This window comes from Borostomias antarcticus, assembly GCF_949987555.1.
Source record: "Borostomias antarcticus genome assembly, chromosome: 16".
NCBI lineage: Eukaryota > Metazoa > Chordata > Actinopteri > Stomiiformes > Stomiidae > Borostomias > Borostomias antarcticus.
The window spans coordinates 7,209,776-7,234,554 of record NC_140249.1 but is presented as its reverse complement, the minus strand read 5'-3'; the positions used below and the strand labels follow the sequence as shown (position 1 = coordinate 7,234,554).

The following is a 24,779-nucleotide window of genomic DNA, read 5'->3' as shown; positions in this document are numbered from 1 at the left end:
GATGAGCACAGGGAGCAGGGCGCCCTTCTGTCAGGGACAAAGCTTTGTGTTTGACATCACAAAGAATCCCCTGAACAATACACACACACACACACACACACACACAGACAAACACAAGAGCTCATCTACAACATACACGAATCTAGAAGCTGTTCGCTTGTTGTAGTGTTGTTGGGAAGCTCTTTGTGATTGTGGGGTATCGGACCGGTAGGCATACACACAATACAGCAACTGCAATGTTGTAATAGGATATACCTCAATACAAACACGCACGCACCCCCCCCCCCCCCCCCCCCCCCACACACACACACTCACCTGGGGTTAGAGCTGTTCCAGTAGACAGCATGTCTATCAAAGATGATCTTTTCTTCGGCCCAGACGGACAGCCAGGAGAGAACAGCCAGGAGCAGCACCTCCATCACACCAGTCTGACCCGGATGACACCACATTGCGCGAGCTAGTCTGAGACCCGACTGAAGCTCGAGACCTGGAATATCCACTGCGGAAATGTCTTTCTGTATTATGACTGCATTGAGTGTTTTCCGGTTGAAATGTTGGTCAACTTTTTTTTTCCTCGGGATTTTTCAAGACATGCTGGAGTCTTGCTGTCACCTCAGAACTTGTCAGTGACTGAAAATGTCACACGTGCCCATGTAGCCTGCGACTGGAGGGCAATCACTATGACGGGCCACTGCAAGTGCGTCTTGTCCCAAACTTTTCTCCCATTGCGCAAGGAGCAGCCTATAATATCCCCGCTTGAATGTCTTATGTCCAAAATAATAACTTTTACTCTACAATGTTCAAGGCCTCATCGAGGCTTAAAGCCAGTTTATAACTGTGTACGAGAATAAGAAGCATTATCATCTGAACGGTACAGTATATGTAGGCTACGCAGATATCTCTGAGTCGATCATCTTGATTAATTGTCAGCCTGCTCACGCTTCTCTCCTCTCCACTCCGCAGTCGCTCGCCGCTCAGGGGAAAAGCTCCACTTCAGAGTCCGAACCGGACTGAAAACTATCTCTCATTGCGCGTTTAGTTCCGACAAATTGCCAGGTTCCTGCTATTGGCTGCAAAAATCTAATTACATATCCTAGCCTAGTAATAACAGCAGTTTCTCACAACCCCCCGTCCCAAGTTCGTCTTCTTTTCTGGAGGTTATCCTCTGATGTAGGGGTCTAATCCGACCTGACTACAGTCCTGACCAGCTACTGCGAGAGGGATGACGACCGTTTGAAGAGCGCATCGGACGTCTTCCGACATTACCGCTACCACGCACTCGTGGTAGTTCTCCAAACAGCCTACTGCCGGTGGACCTCCTCGGCTCTTCTCCTCTCCTCCCTCCCTTTCTCCCTTTCTCCCTCTCTCTCCCTCTCTCTCTCTCTCTCTCTCCGCGCGGGGCGGGCTGTGCGAGCGCGCCGCTGTTGCGCCTCGCGGGACTCGAACTGACGACTCACTGCTCTCTCTGTCGCCGCGGTTTCATTCTGCAATTTCTGCTACGGGACGCTTAATTAATTTCCATCGCAATAAATCTGAATTATGTAATTTCAGCACAAAATCAACTTTTTGTCTCGTTTTACCTTCTTCTGACAGGTTTTGAGAGCGCCGGTCTGACACATACAACAACTGAAGCAACTTTTCCCTCTGAGCTTCTTGGCCTTCTCCTCTGTGCCAGGTGGGTGCAAAGACATTTAGGCCTACCTGAGGCCATACGGTACAGTAGGCTACACATTACCCACATACCACACATCCATTAAATGAAATCTATATCCCTCTTTTGTTAATGTCATACTTCCATACTTACTAATGTCTGACATTACCATAGTGCTGATACCACAACTGAAGAGGAGAGAATGGAGGAATGATAGGAGATTCTAGAAACCTGAACCATTGTGTTTGTGGTCGCACACCTGTGCCATGCTGCTGTTGTGCACAGAAAGCTTGAGTTACATTACATGACAGTCATTTAGCAGACGCTTTTATCCAAAGCGACTAACAATAATTGCATTTAACGTAGGAAGAGCCAATGTACTACTACTTGCCAGAACTCACAAGTGCATCTTCTCTCTAAAACAAGTGACTAAGAGCATAATCTAGTGCTGAAGGCAAAGTGCAAGAATAGCAATCTAAAGTACAGTGCAATATAATATAATACAATACATTTATACGCTGTTCAAAGACTCCACAGACAGATGTGCCCCTGGGAAAGCCTGGAGGTCTACTGTCCCTGGAGGTCTACACTGTCCATAGACTCAACAGACAGACCCCCCCCCCCCCTCCATGCTGCTCAGTCTCAGAGGCCACCATACTCCCTTAGTAGAAAGCCATCTAAAAGAAGAAGTATATTAAACTCCGTTATAACGACTGGTAAAGGGACTGCACTTACATAGCACCATTCACACACCAACGGCTGGGGCTGCCATGCAAGGTGCGAGCCTAATCTGTGGTTGCGTCTTGCCCAAAGACACTTCGACATAGTGGACATAGAGCCAGGATCCGAACCGCCGACCCTCCGGTCATTGGACGACCCGCTCTACCTCCTGAGCCACAGACGCCCCACTGACCCCATAGAGATCCATTATATGGTCAGCAGATGGTTCTCTATGAGCATTATGCCCAGAGAGATCCAGTTTATTACTTAGCTGTGACATGAGCAATGAGCACTAATATCAAGAGAGCAGTCTGTCAACATTTATATATGGACCGCTGTATATGAATGTAAATAACTTTATAACAGGGCTTAAGATGCTAAATACCAAACTACTCCTGTAACTTCCTTCGCCCCCATCCCCCTCCAGACAATATTCTGTTCTCTTCTTTGGGAAGGGAGGTGGCCTACTTTCTTTTATACCACTCTGCATCTACTGCCTGCTGAAACGCGTGTGTATAAATTTGGCTACAGAAAGTCAGAGAATGGACCCCGGCCACCCCTGTAACCCAAATACAGCTGCATGTTGTCTGCCTGCGCCCGATGCATAATGCATGTTCTGTCTGGGACGTGCATTCCCCGTGGAGTGGCTGGGATTAAACAGGAAGGAACAGCCAAGCAACCAACCACAGGGCTCGTTCACCTAGCCCCACCCCGTCTGGGGCCTACCAAATGTTATTACACTGCGAACCGCCGACCAATGGTTTCCTAGATCTCATAACCATCTGCACCGCCCCGCCCCCCTGCCACGTGACCATGTCCAATTGCTGACATATGTCAGATCAAACTACCAGGTGTCCTTCCACACTGACAGAGATGGCTGCTCTCGGCAGGGCGATATGGGCCGGTGTGATTCCTCCGATGTCTCTTCTCTGGCTGCAGCTGTCTGGTCTGAATGACAGGTAAAGTCACCTCTGAGCTTCATCCCCGTATGAACCTTCCCAGGGTCAGAGAGAGGCACGGCTCCCCCTAGTGGTCACAACAGATCCCTCCACCCACAACAGTGTACAGTGAACTGCAGCTGGAAGATGCCCCACTGGGCCTCATCAGAAGCAAAAGCTGGAGCTGTGAACAGTGCTTCTGTGGTACTGTGTCTATATTTAGGTGCAGTAGCTTGAGTGGATGTACTAATAGTAGAGATCAAGCAGTCAAACTTTTCAAGCGCCGATACTCGGCCCTGGCGAGCTCCTGCTCAAGTTGAGCACTGCTTAAACCAACCCCATATTATCTGAGGATTATTGAGGCTGTAGTTGAGTTGTTAATTTTGACCAACATTTTTTATTTAATTTTAGTCAGTCGTTTGACTAAAATGCTATTTATTTTAGTCATATTGTAGTCATCTGAATTGTTTAAGTCGTTTTAGATGACACAATAACATTAGATTTTACTCAACTAAATCTACAGTAGATTTAGTAGACTAATCGAATGGGTTTAGTTTATGTGTAATTCATTATTTAACAATTTCTCTAGAATTTCCACTCATACTCCTGGAGAAAACATTAGACTTATGAACAAAGCTACTGAATTACATTTCTAGTGATAACTTAAGGTAATTGGCGAATAGTTTTCGTAGCCAAAATGAACACTGTAAAGAGGTTGTAGTCAGTACTGATCACCTGTTTACTCTGGGATGCCTCCTCCTGGAGAGCTGCCATCCTGCAGGTCTTCACTTCCGCTCTAGCCTCCTAGCACACCTCATCAGCTTAACGAGGTCTTAACGAGTAGCTAATTAGTAGAATCAAATGTGTTTGGGTTGGAATGAACACCTGCAGGACTGAAGGTCTCCAGGAGGGTTAGGCACCCCCGACCTCTAACCACAGCTACAGCCTGGCATAGCTGACAGGTTATATAACCATAGAAACCGCCTGGCTCAGCCAACACAAGCACACTGGCAGGTGTTAAAAGGCATGTTATTTATGAATGGGGTTGAATGTAGTTCAAGATGAATGTAATGCAAGTTGCAATGCAACATTGAATGTAATGCAAGATTAAAAACAAAACACTTCAGGTCAACAGAACAGGAATGTGGAAATGTTAACTGATGAACAGCACAGGAGAGGGGACACAGAGCAGCAGGGAAGAGGCAGAAACCAAACGAGACCAGGTGGAAGAAGAAACAAACTAAAGATTTATTGAAGGCAGGAGGAGTTTAGAGGAGGAGTAACAAAGTTGTTGGTCGCAGGTGGGCACACACCAAGACACGTCGGTGTTCCAATATGTTTTAATATCTTTTGTGGTACAAAAAATGGTCTTTGCAGCGCCGCGAGGGGCTAACAGGTTTGCTCTGTTAACTTTATATCAAAATATACATGTTTGAATGGATGCAAGTGGATATCCTCATTCAATCCATTTTGTGGTACAAAAACAGTATATACAACCATAACCCCGTGTTTTGATAATATTGTATACTACCCCCCTCCCCTCCCCCAATATAAAAGGAAATAACAAATAAAAGCTCTTAGCAACAAAAGACAGGCACACATTAGCCATCAACATCACAGCTAGTGCTGTGTCTTGTATTCTCTCTAAATTATTCTTTCTACCAACATCGGTTTTTAACTTCAATTAAACAATAGGGGACAAGATTCACGCGTCGTAGATTCAACGTAGCCTGTAACTAGTAGCTCTTAAATGCCCCTTACACTGTTGTCATGTTGGATGAGGAAAAAAACAAACGGTCCCATGAGGGGTTCATCTCATCAAGGCAAAGGCATCGAGGGAATGTGGAAAAATAGAATGTAGAAGAACATCAAACGACAAGGATTCTAAAAGAAAACAGCGCCCGTGGAAGGTACTTTGGTCCTCAACAGCATTAACCGTTTATATAACTACATGACTGTTCAACCATGCATAAGAATCTTTAAAAAAAAATATATAGAGAGTGCGTCTGTATCCTGGTCCAACACTATGTCAGGCGGTAGAAATGGGTTATAGGCACAAAGGAATGTGACAGAATTAAGACTTTAATGTGACAGTGCCACTGGGGAGTGTCCTACATGGGGGGGACACGCACAGGGAGGGGAGGAGCACAACAGGGCCAACGTTCCCTGCTCAGTCCCAACTATTAAAAAACAACATCGATAGGATTTCTAGAAACACAAACCATGGTGAAACGCAGTCTCAGGCGAGGGGATCCCCTGCCCGACCGTGACCATCTACAGACGGAGACCGCGAGCTGATCTCCGTGAGCGCCTCCTCTCAAGCAATCAGCTAGTCTCTCCCCAGTACATCTACAGGAAGGGGGTTTAGGACCCGGGGGGGGAACGAGGGCGTCTTTGCAGCAGGTAAAGCAGAGGTAAACAGACCATCGGGCTAGTCAGGAGAACGTCGGTCACGCGGCGAAGGCACAGCGATTGTTCTAACCTCCCTCGCCCCTACGGTAATTATAAGTCACTCAAATACAGTATAGAAGTGATACACGTATAATTGCTAACATTTAAACGATAGGAAAAGGAATGGAAACTGTGTCCACCTATAAAAGGAATATAATATGTTTGACAGCGGACCCGTTACAGCAGGGTCTCGGCTGGTAGAAAGAGTATATAGGCGGGGATTGTGATTGTGAAGGCAGGAAGACCGGGTGTTTCCTGCTACTGCAGCTACAGCAGGTAGCCAGGACACCGCGGCGTCTAAAGCACTTACATTCAGAGCTTCTACTTGGATATGGGAGCTAGATAAGAGAGAGATACACCGGAAATGTTCATATTTAACCATCGTAGACAAATCTGTACCCTGAGAGAATTCTTTTGTTTGTATTTTGTTGTTTTCCTTCAGAGTGTCAGTCCAATCTGTTGCAGTCTGAAGGAAAAAGGAGGCGGTGTCAAATTCACGCCAGTGCAAGTGTTTTTAAGGCGAACTGGCTTGTCTGTGTGTAAAGTTAAGGCACGAGATTGTATTGAAAGGCATTTACAAACGTTTCGGCAGTAAGAGACAGCTAGTGGTGAGGATCCCCAAAAAGTGGATACACATTACGACAAGCCTAAAAAATAATCTATGGATATATAGAAACAACAAGAGACAAGGTGTGTGTGTGTGTGGGTGTGTGTGTGTGTGTACACACCGGGGGGGGGGGAGGGCAACGATGATCCAACTACCTTCTACAGCCCTAAAGAAAACCTTACACTGGTCTCACTATCCATCTCACTGGCCCACAAGTTTTAAGTGGCAAATCAAAAAGGTGCGTGCGCACACACACACGTGCAAACACACACACACACACATATATATATATATACCATACGCATACCGTCACAATAACGGTAAAGGAATGCTGAAGTGTGTTTTCGTGTGGATTAGATGCATCCACGAGTATACATCTGTTGTGGAAGGTGACGTTATAAGTTTGGTTCTTGGGTGACAGGCCATCTCCCAGTCGGCGGATGGACGTTTCACTGCACAAAGTTACCCGCTCCTTACATCCTAACACAACCCCCCCCCCCCCCATAGAACTAAGACGTTCCCCTTCCCAACCCAACCACACCGATGAAGGGGAACCAGACAGGTCACAGAGGAAGGGAGCAACTTTGTGGAATGAGACGCAGCCGCGGGGGCCTCTCTTCAGAAGGAACAGGCCGGTTCGGAGGGCGGACATAGCGGAGGGCGCTTGGTTGAAGGGCACTAGATGGTGGACTTAGCGGAGGGTGCTTGGTTGAAGGGCACTAGATGGTGGACTTGGAGAAGGAGACTCGGAGATGGTGGTTCTCCCCCAGGTCGTGGTTGTGGAACTCGATCAGCGACTCGATGGCTTCCTCCACCGAACCCATCTGGATCAGAGCCATCTTACGGTCCTTCCTACACACACACACACGCGCGCGCTTAATGTTAGTCAATGCGATAATGTTAACAACAAATGTTTGAGTGCTTGTTTGTGTTCAGATGTAAACAACAGCTGGGAGTTGGGGACTCACTGGAAGAACTTGAAGGCCTTGACGTTGGCGCCCGAGGTGACAAAGAGCCCCCTGAGATCCTCCTCCACCACAGACGGCCTGCGAGAGAGAGGAGAGAGGCAGAAAGAGAGAGAGAGGGGGAGAAGAGAGGGGGAGAAAGAGAGAAAGAAAAAGAGAAAGATGAGAAAGAAAGAAAGGAGAGAAAGAGAGAAGGGTTCACTCTGGCCTTGCAGTGAGACGAGACTAACGTTGGGCAAATGAGTCAAGTGAAACTGTGGCAACAGGTTTGTTAAGGGCATGTGTGGGAGTGTGTCAAACAGTAGTGTGTTTGTGTGTACCCTGGGTTACTAACGGCATGTAAGCCAGTGTGCCAAACAGTGTGTGTGTGTGTACCCTGGGTTACTAACGGCATGTTAGCCAGTGCGCCAAACAGTGTGTGTACCCTGGGTTACTAACGGCATGATAGCCAGTGCGCCAAACAGTGTGTGTGTGTGTGTGTATACCCTGGGTTACTAACGGCATGTTAGCCAGTGCGCCAAACAGTGTGTGCGTGCGTGTGCGTAACCTGGGTTACAAACAGTACATTGGAGAGTGACCCAAACAAACAGTAGAGTGCGTGCGTGCGTGCGTAGCCCAGGTCACTCACGGTATGTTGGAGAGGTGGAGTGTGGCGGAGGGAGGGAAGATGTTGGAGTAGTTCTTGGAGCCGGGCTTCTTGAAGCGGTGCAGGGGGGAGTTGCTGAAGTCCTTGGTGAGGCCCTGGTCCTCGTGGCCCTCCCTGGGCAGCTGCACCGTGGTGTGTTTGGACAGGGTGACACGCATGGCCCGGCCGTGCAGCCTCTGGCCGTTCAGATGGCTCATCGCTGGGGGGGGGGGAGGGGGGAGAGGAACAAGGTCAACAACACTGTGCTGTGGGTTTGTAAGGAGCTCCAGCTGGAGGGAGGGAGGGGGAGAGAGAGAGAGAGAGAGTGAGAGAGGGAGTGAGAGAGATAGAGAGAGGGAGAGAGAGAGAGAGAGAGAGAGAGAGAGGGAGAGAGAGAGGGAGAGCCGCTGAACGCCAGACAGCCTCACCAGATGAGAAACAGAGAAATGGGAAATGCCCTTTCCAACATTCCGATAACATGCCATTTTGGAGAGAAGTGGTTTTAACCCCGACAGCGACGTTGTGCTCTTAGTCACGTTTAGAACGGAGAGGCACTTGTGAGAGTTCTGGCGGGTTGTAGTACACCGACTACCCATGTTCAATGTCATTATTGGAAGTCACTCTGGATAAAAGAGTGTAATTTATTGAGTCTATTTATGTAAATGTAAATGTCATGAGAGCCAGCGATGCCTCAGGCCAGGGCTGCAGTGTTTGCACATCTAAAGTCAACAGGACGCGGACAGGATGTGACAGGAACAGGAAGCAGCGTATGGGATCTGGAAGAACAGGTTGCGGGGTGGAGGGGACAGACAGGAAGTGACGGGGAGGGGGTCCGGAGGGACAGGAAGTGACGGAGTGGGATTAGGGAGGACCAGGGCGTTAGCTCTGGGGGTAGAGAGTCCTGCATCCCGAGGCGGAGTCAAACGGCATACAAGCTCAGACCTGACGCCATCGAGAGCCTAGAGGGGGGTGGGTTATGTACTAGGGGCGGCCGGCAGGGTCTGGGGACGGTCGACCGGGCCAGGGTGTGGGGGGACAGTGTAAAGCGGTAAGGAGCTCAGTACCTAGCTGAGCCTGTGTCCCATCGGCCATCTGGATCAAGGCGTTCTCCTTCTTGTTGAACAGGATCTTCACTCGCATCACGTCACCATACACACCTAGAGAGAGAGGAGGGCAGGTCACACACACGCGCCCGGCCAACCAGGGACAAGAACACAACCTAACCAGGAGCCACACAGCCAATCACAGCAAAGAACACAGGCTAACCTATCAGATCAGAGCAAAGGGGGAACAGTCTTTAGATCGAGTTACTGATTTGACCTATTCTAATGTAACCTATTGTAGTTTCAAACTGATGTGAGAACTAGTTGGTTTCAATGGCGCTCCAGGTCAAATGCATTGTACATCGACTACAATGACGTTCTACTCTAGAAAATGGCATCTACCAATCAGAAAAGAGGGCACTCGGCTAGACGTATGACTGCGATAATGATTCGGAAGATGAAACTTGACAGGATTTGGAATGAGAAATCAACAGTGCGTGAAGTAAAATAGATTGATTTCTTCGACCGTCAAGACGATGACTGATTGGGTGGGAGAGGTGGTGGGGGGGGGGGGCTCTGACTGACAGACATGCAGGAAGCTAACCATGCAGGTGGCTAGGTACTGTACAGGGACATGATACTGACACTCCCAGAGCTAGGCCTATGTCCTCTCACAATGACCAGAAAGATGCAGCGTTTCCCTCTTGACGGGGTCTCTGAATGACTAGGAGTAGGAGAGACCCAGACCCAACTGGGGAGGAGGTCCTTCGCCTTAGACGGGATACGCGAGGAACTTTTAGCTTGTGTCCCCGTTCCGGGGCTGTGAAAACCAGGCGAGACTTATTGTGTTTGTATTCGTGTATCAGGACGGAACATTTCAATAGGAGTTCCTCTGGCTCTGGAGACTACGTGGGCGTGTTTGTGGGCCCGACGCTTGAGAAAACCAATGAAACGCTGCAGCTTTCCGTCAATCTCTCGTCAAACAAACTCACTCGCACAAGCGCACGCACAACCCCACACTCAACCCACATCAACCAGAAAGAGAGGGCGGGTGGGGGGGGGGGGGGGGGCATACAAACCGAGGCGACACACCCTCACAGTTCTGTGGTCTGACGACTCATCACTCATCAGTACAACAACCAACCAAACATGAGACAAGCCCCGCCCACCTTGTCAGGAGGTAAACAGTAGTAAATAAGGAAGTGAAGGAATGATAACATACCGAAAAGAATAAAGAGGCAGTGTGGCGTAACGCTCTTTAGAGACAGCAGGGGGAGCAGCAGGGTTGTTGGGGGGGGGGGGTTTGGGGACAGGGGAGAGGGGATAGAGACGGAGCGGAGTGGAGGACAGTGGAGTGGAGTCGGGACACGTCCGCAGGCGGCGAGGTCCACGGGAAGGCCACAGTACCATGGAGGGAGGGAGGCATGGAGGGACAGGGGGGAGGATGGAGAGAGGAGAGACGAGAGGGAGGGGAGCCGAGGAGAGAGGGGGGGGGGGGGTGGAGGGGAAGAGGGAAGTAGAGAAAGGGTAAGATTGGGGGGGGGGCAATGTGTGGTGTGTTGGTTTGTGGTTTGACATTGGGGTTTTTGAAGGGCGTTTCCCAAATTGGGGTCAACGTGTGGGGGAGGGGAGGGGGGGAGGGATGAGAGGAGGAATGGAGGGGGGTACAATTGGTCATGGGGCGTGCAGTCAGTTGGCAAGAGTACGGGTGAGAGGGTTTAAAATAAAAAAGAGAGAGAGAGAGGGGGAGGAGGAGGAGAGAGAAAAAGGAAAAAAGGAAGTAAAAAAAACAAGGTCAGTATACACAAAGAAACGTAGTGCTTCAGACAGTAGAACTGGCTAAATTAAAAACGCACTGTCACTATGGGAACACTAGGAGAAAAAGAAAGAGAAAAAAGATTAACAATGAAATACAGAAAAGGCAGAGACAATATGTACTTTTAAAATTAGATTAACTACCCCGTTAGACTTACCCCTCCCCTCAATAGTCATATAATGTAATTCATAGATCCTTTATATAAGATAATAAAGTTGAGTCTTAAGTTGTTCATTCAAGTACATCTACATAAACTAGAGCTACGGGTTCTAACCTAGAAAACATATGTCTATTGAAATGGAATGATGACCACTTAAAACACTGTACAATAATATAAGGATAAAGTTGACTAATAAAAAGTAATATTGTCTCCCCAGCAACTCAAGAATGATTTCAACTAAATGGACAAAAATGAAGATATGAAAATGGCAGATGATAAAAAAGGAAAAAAAAAAAGAAGTTAGTCTTTGGATAAAACTTTAAATTCACAGTGAACAAAGTGCCAGTGAGGAAAATGCAGCAGGTTTGGTCAAAACACAAAAAAAGAGGAGTTCTCGGAGTGAGAGAGGGGCTGGGGGTCGGGGGGGATGGACTAGAGAGCCCCTCTCGTTTAAAGAAGAGGACAAGCCGTTCCCTTCATATGCTCGTTGGCGCTCATGTTTTCCAATGCTTTGACTACAGCACCGGTGCCAGGGCCCAGGGCGGTGTGACTCAGACAGGTGGGGGTGGTGGGGGAACCGTGAGAAGCTTCAGAAGCACAAACACACCAGCCGTGCGTTTGCTCCGCTCACGCGCTCGCCCAGCTCGTTCTAACAGGAAGCGCTCTTCAGCCGGGTACGGGGAACTCAAAAATCAGCCTGTGGGCGGGGCAAACGCAGACGCTGGCGTTTTGACTTCCTGAGGCCGGGGGTTTCGGCACCTGAGTGCTGGACTAGGTCACGGTGGATCAAACAGTGCGGCTGCTATTATCTGCGTCACATTTCTTGGGGGGAGAGAAACGTTTACAGTTGCGTGGTAACAATACTGACCTCTGGGTTGAGGTTGCTGACCAGCAGGACGCTGTGTCCCCCGCCGCCCATCCCTGATAGGCCGAGGCGGCTAGCAGCCGCCGCCGCGGCCGCCATGCCTCCGTGGCCGACGCCCAGCGACGCCAGGGCCCCGGGCATCCCGGGCATAGACAGACCTGCCGGAACATCGGAACCAGGGATTATACTCCGACTGTAAAACCCTCCGTTCAGAAGGAACTAAGTCATTTCATTCCAGAATCGTGACACGTTTTCCTCCGAGCACACGGAAAACACGCCTCGACGCGAGAAGCCGGGCTTTTGCGTCGTATCCTCCGACTCGTGGAGCCGGGCGTGTTTCTCTGTGCTCGGGGGGTGGGCGTGGGGGAGGCGGAGCCGAGCGTGGGGGAGGCGGAGCCGGGCGTGTGACTGACCTGCTGCCTGCTGGATGGTGAAGGCGGGGGGGAAGGCGTGGGCGCCGCCGTAGGGAGAGGCTGAGATTATACCTGGAGCACCTTGAAGAGGAGGAGAGAGGGAGGGGGAGGGGGAGGGGGGGAGAGAGAGGGGGGGGTGGGGGGCGGGGGGGAGGAACGAAAGAGATTGAGCCGCAGCCTCATTCACAATCCATTAACATTAAGCTTTCTCTGGTGGGTAGGTGTGTGTGTGTGTGTGAGAGAGAGAGTAGGTATATATGTGCGTGTAGGTGTGTGTGCGTGCGTGTGTGAGAGTGTAGGTATATATGTGTGTGTGTAGGTGTGTCTGTGTGTGTAGGTAGGTAGGTATGTGCGTGCGTGTGAGAGTAGGTATATATGTGTACGTAGGTGTGTCTGTGTGTGTAGATGTGTGTGTGTGTAGGTGTGTCTGTGTGTGTGTAGGTGTGTGTCTGTGTGTGTAGGTGTGTGTGTGTAGGTGTCTGTGTGTGTAGGTGTCTGTGTGTGTGTGTACCGAAGGCTGCAGCCATGGCCTGGTGGTCGATGGTGGGCTGTGCGTCTCCGGTGGGCAGGTCAGGTCTGGTGTAGTCCCGGCTCTTGTCGTTGTTGTACTTGACGTTGAGGCTGGTGAGCTTGGAGAAGCTGATCCTCAGAGTGCAGCAGGCGTTGTAGATGTTCTGACCATCCAGAGACTATGGAGGGGAGGGGCAGAGGGACAACTTTATATAGCGCGTGTGTGTGTGTGGTGCACATTGAGGCGAATGATTTAGCCGACAAAGACCACGGCGTAGCTATTATAAGTGTCAGATGACCATAAGTACCAGTTTGGCGTGCTGGGCGGTCATCCCGTCGGAGTACTGGACCAGAGCCTGGAACTGGTTGTTCTTGGTGAAGGTGATGATCTTCAGAACAGCTCCAAACTTAGAGAAGATCTGGGAAGACAGACAAAAACAACTCCTTAAGTCCCTCTAGATCCATCTCATCTGGTGCGGGTTTGAGCTTTGAATAAATGTTATAGAAGCGCACAGTGTGTGTGTGTGTGTGTACCTGATGCAGCACGTCAAGCGTGACGGGGTAGAAGAGGTTCTCGACGATGACCCGCAGGACGGGGCTCTGGGAGCCCATGCCGCCCATGCCCGCCATGCCGGCCACGTCCCCCGCCATGGGCATGCCGCCCATCCCGCCGCTCTGCACGGCGTTCACCGCCTGGAGCGCCGCCTGGGCGCGCTGGAGGACGCGAGCGCAGCGTTAGCACAAACGGGAATCGGTGGAGCGTTACCGCCGAGGAATATTCGCTTGAAGAATCAGAACCCTCGACGCCAAGAACGTTTTTGAGAATAGGAAGCAACACAGTGTGTGTGTGTGTGTGTGATTGACTGGGTCGTGGTTCTTACCACTTGGTTGGGGGAGTTGTCGGTCTTGAGCTCCTTGTGGGTGGAGTACTGCATGTAGACGGGGTGGTTCCGGATGACGGGGGTTACTGACGAGTAGTAGCTCACCATGGTCTGGGCGCACTCCTCGCTGTTCAGCTCCAGGAACGCCTGCACGCACGCACGCACACACACACACACACACAGTCAGCACTACGACAAACCCACTTGGCCTCCACGCCCTTGCTTTGAGCCGCCAGGCTATCCTTTGTACGAGTTGAAGAAATTCCTGTTTTTACCGCGGGCGATTCCTGTGTCATATCTAGATGATAATCTATCTCCCAGTCTCTCTCTCTCTCACACACACACCTGGTTCTTCCCCTTCAGCATCAGCAGGTTGGTGACCTTGCCGAAGGGCAGGCCCAGGCTGATGACCTCAGCCTCGTTGATGTCGTTGGGCAGCTTGCGCACGTGGATGACACGGGACGGAACACCGGGGCTCCGGATGTCACCTTTGAACTTCTTACTGTCGTTGCCATTGGCTGAGGGGGGGGGGGGGGGGGGGGGGGGGGCGCACACAAGGGAGGGGTTAACTGTGGCTCGCTGAATAATAGATGGATGGGTCAGGACACAAGGACACACACCTACACACACACCTGAGCTCATGATATAGGGCCCGTTGGAGATGCAGGAAGAAAAGAGTTCGTCGGATCCCCTCTGTGGAGAGAACACACACACAAGGATCGGGTGACTCATCATTAAAACAGCGCGCCAGGGGAGGGACAGCGGCCTTACATTACACAAAACAACCGGGACGAGATTGGGTTACGCTGTCTTCACTGGCACGGCAGGCTTAGTCTAGAGGGCTGCTCTCTGCTCAGAAAGATAATGGCTTCCTTTGTCATTCGTCCCTTTCCGCTTAAGAACGGGGGGCGAGTTCGCTTGTGACCCCCCCCCCCCCCCCGGGCTGCCGACCGCCCGGCTTCCACAAGGCCCGGCTTGAAACCACACCCCCTGCGCCGGGGGCAGCGTCCCCCTGGTCACATGTCGGGCACTCGGCGAGAGCGTCGTGTCGGGGGGGGGGGGCTTTAAGAGGTCGCGTCAGCAGAAAAGGCCGGTCGAGGGCATCGTGCTGCGGCACAGTCAGATAAAAACAACAGCCGGCTTGTGTCCCCCGACCCCGGCGACACGCCGCCCTGTGACAGTCGGGAGGTGTGAGACGAGAGAGATGAAACCAGCCTTCAGTCCTGTGAGGCAGCTCTGTCTGCACCCCCACCCCCCCCGCGTCTCTCCAGTAGATAAAGCTGGTTTATTAGGGCTGCTGCTCTCCAGGCTGAGTGTCCATCCGTCCGTCTGCTGGAGTGGAGAGCCGGTCGGTCACAGGGAGCGGCTGAGTGGACTAAGCTCTCTCTCTCTCTCTCTACTGACGCTCTCACAATGGAGGTCCTGTTCCGGCCTGCCTGAGACTGGGGAGCCATTCTTACCAGGCGTGTAACGCATACGCTGGGGAGGGGTGCTTGGGAACGAGGAACCGGAATGTAGGAAATCTACCTCAGTCCCCCCGAGGTGAGAACGCCTGCTGACTGGGAGAACCCTGCTGTGAGAGGTAATGGTGTTTCTATGGCGGGCGGTGCTTCTTAAATGTAGAGGGTGGTGATAACGACCGCGGGTTGCTATGGCAACACACAACATTGACTGTTTGCGGCAGCAGGTCTAGATAAACCTTCTGTTGAGCGCAGGCTGCTAAGCTGACTTGTCTCGAGGGCACCGAGGCCCACACAAAAAAGACGACTCCTACCTGGTCCAAACCCCGCCCAGCCCAGGGCCAGTAGCTCTACCCCTGCCCCCCATCTGTTTATGAAGACCTGGGGGGGGGGGAGGGGGGACCAGGTGGGGGCCATTTTGTAATTGCTTTCTCTGGCCTCGGGGCCGGTTTAGGTGACCTCGGACCAAGTCATTTTCTCAAGCAGCTCCTGCCGACACGGGGGGAATTGGAACCGGGCTATTATCTGGACCGAGCCGCGGCCTGCTTCCTCTCCCGTGACTGACGGGCCTTTGTTCCACACCGGCGGCTCCGCGCTCACTTCCTCGTTCTGTTCCCGTCCGCCGTGGAGCACAGACACTCAGCGGTGGAGTAGACAGACAGGAAGTAGCAGAATACAAAATGGTTGGTTTGAAGTTAATGGGACTTTAAATCCGGGTACAGGGAAAAGCCCTTTCCCCTGGGCGGGGGGGGAAGGGAAGGGGGGGGGAGAGAGAGAGAGAGAGGGCGAGAAAGCAAATAGAGATTCCATTGTGAGAGAGATGACTACCGGGCCAAGCCCCGCCCTCCAAACCTGTCCTACAAGTATCAGCTCGTCTGAATCCTTTGTTTGACCGGAGGGCCGGCAGTCTACTCAAAAGAAATGAATCCCGATGAACCTGGCAGTCGAGCGCTGGTCTCTCTCAGCCACTCGGGGGTAGAGGAATTCCCCCACTAGGTCTGTTCCAGTTAACCTCCTCCCTGTGGAACCCCGTTGTAACCTGGTTCTATTATCAGGCTCCCAGCACTGCTCGACGCCAAGGAACAACTCTGGTCCGAGGGGTAACCCTGAACTTTGTGGCGGGCTGAGACATGTAGCTTACATCCAGCTTACGAGCTCAGCCTAAGGAAGGAGGGGGGGGGGGCTGGAGTTGGTGTGTGTGTAGGGAAAGGGGGGGTGGAATGTGACCGCGGCATTCCAACCGCTCCATCCAGACGGAATAATTACAGATTCCAGAGAGGCAGCGCTCCGTAACTCAGCGTAACCGTTCCCACGTCACCCTGAAAAACATGTTCTCACCCAACCGGGGAAAACCAGACGCACATACTGGAGCAGAGGACATGGGGAGGGGAGCGATGAGAAGTGTCTTTAGGCATCGACTCAGCGTTCACTCACAGCTGACCTACATCACAACAATCGTATTAGCATAGCCTAATTTTAAAAAAAGAAAAAGAAAAAAAAAGAAAAAAGAAAAAAAAAGAATGGCGTTATTCAAGTGACTGGTCTTGAGCAACGCTGTGTCAGTCTAATGAGAGGATGGTGTGTGTTTCTCCTCTGGGTGTGGGTGTGTGTCAGTGTTTACCTAAAGGGCTGAAGACCTTTGGCCAGCAGGATCTGAGGCGGTTGTCGGTATGCGGTAACACAACACAAGCCAAGGCCCTGCTTTATCACATGGCTGTAGCCTGGGCCTAGACGCCGCGCACGCAACCAAAAACGAACCAACATACGGAGCAGAGCGAGCCACATCCCAACTCCGTAGGCCGAGTGACGGCAGTCGACGGGAAGAGATCGGAAGAACTGGACGGTCAGATTCTGTTCTGTCCGAGCAGGGTTTGTCTCAACAACATCGCCTCCAGTACTTGGGACGGTCATAAAACAGAACAGGAAACTTCCAACAGGAAGTCAAGTTACACAACACAAAATCACTGGCAGGCTGAAGAACACGGTGCACCTACAGGGGAAACAGCACAGAGCCGTTTCATGCCAATAGCTCGTCAAGTCACCAAAGCAGCCGTGTGTTGAACACCAGGCATCTTGAAACACCTTAATATCTCCTGACATGCCATTGAGAGTGACAGTAGGGACCAGAACCTCTTCAGTCCCTCAGGAAGCTTTCACTAGCCAACCAGACACACAGACATGCATCTGTCTCCAGTCTGGTTAACGTCATAGATGCCAGATATGTAACAACTCTACCTGGAGACAAAGTGTTTAGGTAGCCAGCTGCTTGGCTCAAGAGAAACACAGTGACGCCGAACTCTAAAACACACGTCTACCTCCTCAAATTACTTCTCCTCAGAGGCGTCGGGAATTAACGAAAACAGTATGGCAGTCTATACGATTCATTTTGCATTTCAGTACATTTTCCTTTATAGGTCTGTTACAGTCCATTGAAGCCCTCACACACAAGCAGAACAAGTAGGAAAGACAAAAGAAAAGGATGCCTACCTTGGTGCCAACTGATATGTCATGAACGCTGCTGTGGAAGAAAGACAGCGGCCATCGTTATTAAAATGAACAACAACAGACATGCACACACGCACGTTCTCACATGGCTTCCCAAGACTAAATGGGCCAGACCAGGGAGAGACACACACACACAGCAACACGACAGATAGACCATGCAGTTGAAACAGACCTAGCTTTTAACGAAGAGCAAGGCAACAACTTCCTCAAACTGAATTGGAAAAAAAAACAACACTGGGCAACAAAAGACTGAGTAGTCAGGAAGCTGTTTGAAAAGCCGCCATTTGGCGAGAGGAGGTCAGCGGCAGGTTTTTAACTTTGTTATGAACATGAAACTAAGGACTAATCTCCTTCACCGCCCCAATGTCTGACCTGGGTCACTAAACATTATATCTGCTCCACAGAGGGAAGGGAGGGGACGGCCAATTTCAGAAACTAAGGAGCTTTTCTTTAAATCAATGTTGACTGTAGGCAAATATTAAAACGTAATCTAGTCTATTCTAATCTGTTAGACATGTTAGACAAAAAAGTAATGATAGGAGTACTTACTCAATCTCAGTGACGTAACCAGCTCCCAGAGGGTACAGGTCAGTGTCTAGGCGGCTGCAAGGGGGTGGAAAAAAGGGGGGGGTTAAGAAAGAGAACATGAGCTACTCAATACACAATCGCCTAAATAATTCAGTTAGCTAATTTACGTCCTACATTAAAACATCCTGCAACTCGGAACGTGTGAGCGGCAACGTCCCAAGCCAGCAGCGTTCAAATGGTCTGGCATCACCCACCACGACGACGGCTTCAAAAGCAATAGGTTCGGTAACGTTACTGGCTAACGTTAACGGCGAGACACCACGGATAACTTCATGATTAACTGAAGTCATCCAGACAGGCTTTGGTAGATTGAATTGGTAGCGAACAAAACAGTCATGTTCATTTCACTTCGCCAAGCACCAGCTAGTTCGCTAACCACAGAATGCGGAAATGAGACACGTTGAGCCAAGCAATTTTTCTTTTTGGGACTCGAGGTTGCAACTCCTTACGTTACGCGTTTTAAAAGGGTTTTACAGTATTTACGTACAACTAAACAAAACAACATTGCAAATGTCGCCCTTATAGTTCTACTGGCAGCCATCTAGGCCAAAAATGAAATGCTTTGGTAAATTTGATTCGATGGGGTGTAATTAACGCACAAGGGCTCCGTCTATGTTCTGGATATTGAAGACCTACTAACGTTAGCTAGCCTACCGAGCTAGACCAAGTAGCTAGTATCGTGTGGTTGAACAACTCCCACGTCCTGAAAAGCTTAGTCAAATGATTCATTATCGGGTCTAATGGATTCTAACCCTTGATCTGGCTTTCTTCCTCTAACGAAAATTCAGCCTGAAATATAAATAAAAGGTAACGTTCACTGGCTAACAGCTATAACGTTACACACAAACTACAAGGCGTGTGCTGGACGCCTGGAGACTCGAGGTGGGGGTGGGGGGGGCATCTCGCTACGAGACTGCGCCCCCCCCCAGAATTTAGCCACAAAAATCTAAATTGTACCTAATCGATCCAGATGCATCTACATTGTGGCAAATGATGCAAGTAGCTATGTTAAAACTACATCCCGAGCTTTTCACGACGTGGAGGAACCGACACGACACGAACTTTCAGGCTAGCCAAGTTCGTTATAGCTAGCTAAGTTAGCCTCAGTGCCATTTTCATAACCATAAACACACAGCTACCATCTTACAAGTACACCTTTCATTGTGTTAAATTTAACTAAACGGTCAGCTATCGCTTCATGTACGATTGTTTCCTTTTCTGAAACCCTGTGATAGCTTCAACATTTTGAAACCATCACAAGACAGACACGTCTTGTCCATGGAATTGTTTTGTTCCAGGTAATACGCTGAACCCGTGGAAACAAGACTCCCTCCTCGACCAACTGTTGAATCTATTGAAGCGGCCACAACTACACTAACCTCTTCTTATATTTCACTATAAGAAAATACAGACGGGCAAAATAAAAAACAAAACAGATTTTGTTACAGAAATTACTTGAACTAAAAGTCAACATCTCCACTAATTTAAGGCATTAAAAGCGAGGTCTTTTTTACTTACCCGTCCATTGCACAACACGATCTGCAGGTCTGGGGAGTGAAGGTACCAGGGCGGCAGTTTTGCTTGGCTTTCTTAGGACGGACAAAATGGCTGAACATACGGAGGCGAGCGCTGATTAGCCAAGCCGCTTCCAAGAGCCCCAAAAGGCGGGCACTGTCACCTTTCACGGGGACGTGATTGGGTGATACGGCGATCAGATAATTCAATGGAAAGCGACTCAAAACTGTGAAATGCGAGGAAAGATACTAGGGTACTCTCTCGGCCGAAACTTCCCAATAGCCAAGATGCTTCTCGAAACTTGTCCAGTATGAATACGCCACTCTTTTTTATCTGGATAGTTTTTATATGGATAGATAGAGCGTTAAAATAACTCATATATACATTTATTTTGCTCTCTTAAATGCAGCAAAGGAAACAACTGTTGCATGTAATCTTGCATACAACAGGATATAAGATTTATTTATCAATCTTTTTATATAAATCGTATATCCTTGAAATATACTGGATAAAGGAAGGAAATCGCACACTCAAGCTCTCGATGCTGGGTGATTTAATCAAACAGACAACCTTCCGGCTGGCCGCAAGGGAAAACGTTGTCTGTTTGATTAAATCACCCAGCATCGAGCTTGAATGTGCGGTTTCTTTTCTTTATCCAATGGCCCTGCTATGCCCATTTATTTCAGCTCGTAGTCTACTAACTGTTGGTTATTGGTATCAATAAAAAAAAACTTGAAAAGGTATTTGTTGACATAGTGCAGTTCACTTTGGTTACATAGTGCAGTCCTCTTTGCCAGCAGGTGGCAGTATTTTACTGTTAAGACCAACCTGCTGGAAAAACTCAATGAGGTTAAAATATACCAAACTAAATTACATGGCTCTGTCCAGCCATAATCACTAGGAATTAATATGTGAAATAGTACAGGTCCTATAACCAGTTGCCACGCCTGGGTGCACAGTTCGTAGGCTACAATGTGTGTCACCCATTAACAACCCCTAACACCCCACTAAGGTGTGTTAACTCAATGTGAACTGCAGCAGGAGATACCCTCTAATATCCTTAATCTACCCTCCTACACACACCCTCTCTCCCCTATCTCCTACTTCCTTTCTCACCCCCTCTCTTCTATCTCCTACTTCCTTTCTCACTCCTGCTCATTGAGCAATTTGGGGTTCAGTGTCTTGCCCAAGGACACTTCGACATGTGGACAGGAGGCAGGATTTGAACCGCCGACCCTATGATCATTGGACGACCGCTCTACCACTGAGCCACAGCCGCCCCTTTCTTACTCCTCTCTCCTCTTATCTCCCATTTCCTCTCACACCTCTCTCTCCTATATCTCCTACTCCCACCTCTCTCATTAAGATTGTGTGTACATTGTCTACATCCTCCTTGTCCCCTACCATGTTCTGCTCTCTGTCTCTCTCTCCATCTCTGTCTCTCTCTCCTCTCTCACTAATAGATGTGTGTGCAGGGCCCCTGCAGATCTCCCCGGGAGCCCCCATACATCCAGCTGGAAGTGATTCCATTAGGCCAGTCTGATGCTTTTCCCCCCATTAGGAGGCACTGACATTGTGATGACTGCTGTGTGTGCATGTGTATATATATATATATATATATAATGTGTGTGTATCTCAATCACATAAGACAACTAAAACTAAGAGAGAGCTGAAAACAAACAGTAGTTTTATTAGAGATTAAACATTTGGACAACCACAGAGTAGATGAACAGGCATTGGTCTAACGCAGGGTTCCTCAGCTCCGGTTCCGGTGACACCACCGAGCACCCTGTCCCTTCCCCCTCACTACGCATGTCAAGCATTTTACTCCAGAACCTGGTATGTGAGCCCGCGCATATTCCCAAGGACAGAATGAAGGGATCCTGGTGTGTGTCTGGAAATGGTTGAGGTGAGATGGGGTGAGAGGTGAGGTGGGGTGAGAGGTGAGGTGGGAGGTGGGGTGAGAGGTGAGGTGAGGTGGGAGGTGAGGTAGGGTGAGAGGTGGGGTGAGAGGTGAGGTGGGAGGTGAGGTAGGGTGAGAGGTGGGGTGAGGTGGGAGGTGAGGTAGGGTGAGGTGGGAGGTGAGGTAGGGTGAGGTGGGGTGAGAGGTGGTGTGAGAGGTGGGGTGAGAGGTGAGGTGGTGTGAGAGGTGAGACGTGGGGGAAGAGCTGGGGTGAGGGGTGGGGTGAGGGGTGGGGTAAGAGGCGGTGTCTCCAGGCCCGGAGCTGGGAAACCGTGGTCTAACACGCCGGGCAGAGAGAGAGAGAGAGAGAGAGACAAGTCCATCCAACTGAACCTGACCAAGGCACCGACAACACACAGACCGTAGTCATCATCATCATCACGTCAAATACAACACCAGCCCGACACACAAGGCCATATAGAAAATCATGATAATGCACAGGAACTCTCAGTACATTTACGGTGGATCTGTACACTCGGACACGCTTCTGTCCGTGGCGGTCTCAGTCCCCCTCGGAGCAAGGGGGGGGAGAAAGGCCTTTTCTCTGGTGTTAACCATAGGGCAGTAGAGACAGCAGAGTCCAGTAGAACGACGTCCTGGGGCCCCTCGTCAGAGCCAGGCAGAGTAGAGTAGAGCTGGAGGAGGGCGGGGTCCAGGGGGGACTCGGTTAGCACCAACCCCAGGGGTCTACGTCTGGGAGCAGAGGGATGATGGTGTGTGGGAGTGAGACACATGGATGAACCGGGGTGTAGGGAGGACAACCAGCCCGACCGATCGGCTGGCTAACTGACTAGCTGACCGACTGACCCTGGCCTGCAGCCAGACCACCAGACAGCACTTTCCAGACAGAGAAGGGACAGCGAGAGGTTAAACTGGGGAAGTCTCCACGGGGAGGTCAGTAGGTCACGAGAAGACTGGAACCAGAGGTCTGTCATTAGGACCCTGCCCTGGACTGAGAGCGCTTTGTCCGATTCACTCGTGAGGAAATAGAAGATGTCGAGTAGAGTTCTGCCCTCGATGGCGTCTGCTCCCAGTTTAACCACCTAGATTACATTCATGTAAACAACAACAAGCAGACCTGATGGTGAACTAACTCCTCAGTCCCGCTGGGCTTCATGCAGTGTTACCTCCTCAAATACATATAACATCAACCTTATTGCTGACAGAACCAAAATGGTGGGCGTTAGGAAGCGTTAATGACTTGAGCTGCTTGAGAGCTGCTTGTTCTGGGACAGAGAGGAACAGCGCCCGCATGTATACGTGTGTAATGTCACAAGATGTGATGTGGCATGTCAAGAGTCAATGACACAAATTCGAAGACACACTGCCATTGTCAGCTTCTTTTCTGAACATGTTTTTTTTTTCTAAACACTGACAGCAGCTGTCAATCATATCACTGTATATAACGTCTACGTGTGACTAGCGTTGAGGACATGAGTCTAGACAGCACAATGCTCACGGTCGTAACTGAATGTGATAGCGCTTACAAGTTTGCATGCAAATAGTGGTTAGAGATGATTTGGAAGAAACCAAAACAAATAAATACACATTGTATAAAACATAATTTGATATCAATATATTAAAATACTATTCAAAATTATATCTTAGAGACAATATCAGATTATGAAATTGATTGATAAATAGTTGATAACACAGAGAAATATACATATGGGTCTGTGTCCACATTTCATAATGACTAAATTACATTGATTAGAAGTTTCCAGATCTCCCCTTAGTTAGTAGTACAATCCAGAGAGCTGTTTTGTTTTCTATTCAACAATAACAACAAACGTACACACAGCTCAATAATAAAGATATACATACTGAATACATTATAAATGTCAAGACAGAAAAATAGAAAAATATCAATAAAAATCAAAGTAGAATACATAGAGAATGTGTACAGAATACTATAACTGAGAATCTCTCTGGGTTGTTGTGGTGGATGTAGATGCCCTAGTGGCTTCTGTTGTTGTTATTGTTGTTGTTGTTGTCATTTTGGCTCTAGTTTTGTCTGTGGTCATGTTTTTTTTCTCAGTCCTGATACACACATCTTCCACACACATACATACACACACACACACACACACACACACACACGCACACACACACACACTCCACTCTCCTCTCACACACACACACACACACACACACACACACACACACACACTCCACTCTCCACACACACACACACACACACACACGCACGCACGCACACACACTCACATAACTGTGCAGCACTTGCAGGTGGGCTTCTTCTCCTTCTTCTCCTGTTCCTCCTCCTTCTTCTCCCCCTCCTCCCCTCCTCCGTTGGCCTCCCCCTTCTCCGCCATGCTCCCGTTGGGGGGCCCCTGGTCCCCCGGCGGGGTCCCCTCTCCCCCCGCCTTCGCCTCCCCGTCCTCGATGACCACGAACTCGGCCTTCACGTTCCCGTCGACGCCCTCCAGGCCCAGGGCCGTGCGCGTCTGCTGCTCGTCCTCCACCTGCTGGTAGCCCATGAAGACCAGGGTGACGGGGTTCTCGGCGCTGGCCTGCTCTGGGCTGGGCCCCAGCAGCTTGGCCTCCATGCCCGTCACCTCCCTCCGGGGGGTCTGGCCGGCCGGCTTGCCGCCCTGCACCGCGCCGTTCTCACCTGCGGGGGGCGCAGTGGCACAGCGCAGGGAGTCAGGGGGCGGGGAGAGAGAGATAAAGAGGAGTGATTTAGAGGAGGGGGGGAGAGGGGGATCAGAGAGTGTGTAAGAGAGAGAGAGAGAGAGACGCAAGAGAGAGAGACCAAAAGAGAGTGGGAGAGAGATAAAGAGCGATTTAGAGGAGGGGGAGAAGGGCGGAGAATGTGTAAGAGAGAGAGAGAGAGAGAGAGAGTGTGGAGGAGGGGAGGAGGGGAACGAGACAGGGAGAGAATGCTATGTGATTTAGGGCAGTGAGAAAGAGAAAATGAGAGAGAAAATGAGAGAGAGAGAAAGAGAGAGTGAGAGAGAGAGAGAGAGAGAGAGAAAGAGAGAGAGAATGCTATGTGATTTAGGGCAGTGAGAAAGAGAAAAAGAGAGAGAGAAAGACTGAGAGAGTGAGAGAATGCTGTGTGATTTACGTCAAGGGTTTGTTT

General features: G+C 49.9%; 3 protein-coding genes across 5 annotated transcripts in view; all 3 read right to left on the bottom strand.

Annotated features, from left to right (window-relative positions):
• LOC311319512 (ephrin-A2-like) overlaps positions 1-449 on the bottom strand; it is a gene marked incomplete at both ends in the record, with an annotated part of 74,328 nt that extends 73,879 nt beyond the window's left edge. Inside the window, one exon of the mRNA XM_084451071.1 lies at positions 316-449. Coding sequence (XP_084307197.1) covers positions 316-449 — 134 coding nt within the window. The remainder of the gene's footprint in view (positions 1-315) is intronic.
• A 4,087-nt stretch (positions 450-4,536) lies between these two features.
• ptbp1a (polypyrimidine tract binding protein 1a) lies at positions 4,537-19,783 on the bottom strand. 3 transcript variants are annotated; one of them, XM_084450877.1, is made up of 16 exons: positions 19,717-19,783; positions 18,160-18,213; positions 17,593-17,623; positions 14,278-14,338; positions 13,991-14,163; positions 13,646-13,792; positions 13,299-13,478; positions 13,073-13,183; positions 12,766-12,943; positions 12,255-12,335; positions 11,845-11,999; positions 10,223-10,256; positions 9,022-9,114; positions 7,961-8,177; positions 7,336-7,413; positions 4,537-7,219 (listed from the first exon to the last, which is right to left on the bottom strand). In XM_084450877.1, the coding sequence occupies exons 1-16, from the start codon at positions 19,722-19,724 to the stop codon at positions 7,087-7,089; spliced, it is 1,734 nt and encodes a 577-aa protein (XP_084307003.1). In that variant the 5' UTR covers positions 19,725-19,783; the 3' UTR covers positions 4,537-7,086. The 3 variants fall into 3 exon arrangements, with proteins under 3 accessions (XP_084307003.1, XP_084307005.1, XP_084307004.1); XM_084450879.1 differs by having other exon boundaries at positions 12,255-12,326; XM_084450878.1 differs by having other exon boundaries at positions 17,593-17,620; positions 19,717-19,773.
• A 4,115-nt stretch (positions 19,784-23,898) lies between these two features.
• palm1b (paralemmin 1b) overlaps positions 23,899-24,779 on the bottom strand; it is a gene marked incomplete at both ends in the record, with an annotated part of 5,902 nt that continues 5,021 nt past the window's right edge. The window contains one exon of the mRNA XM_084451070.1: positions 23,899-24,308. Within this exon, the coding sequence (XP_084307196.1) occupies positions 23,899-24,308 (410 nt within the window). The remainder of the gene's footprint in view (positions 24,309-24,779) is intronic.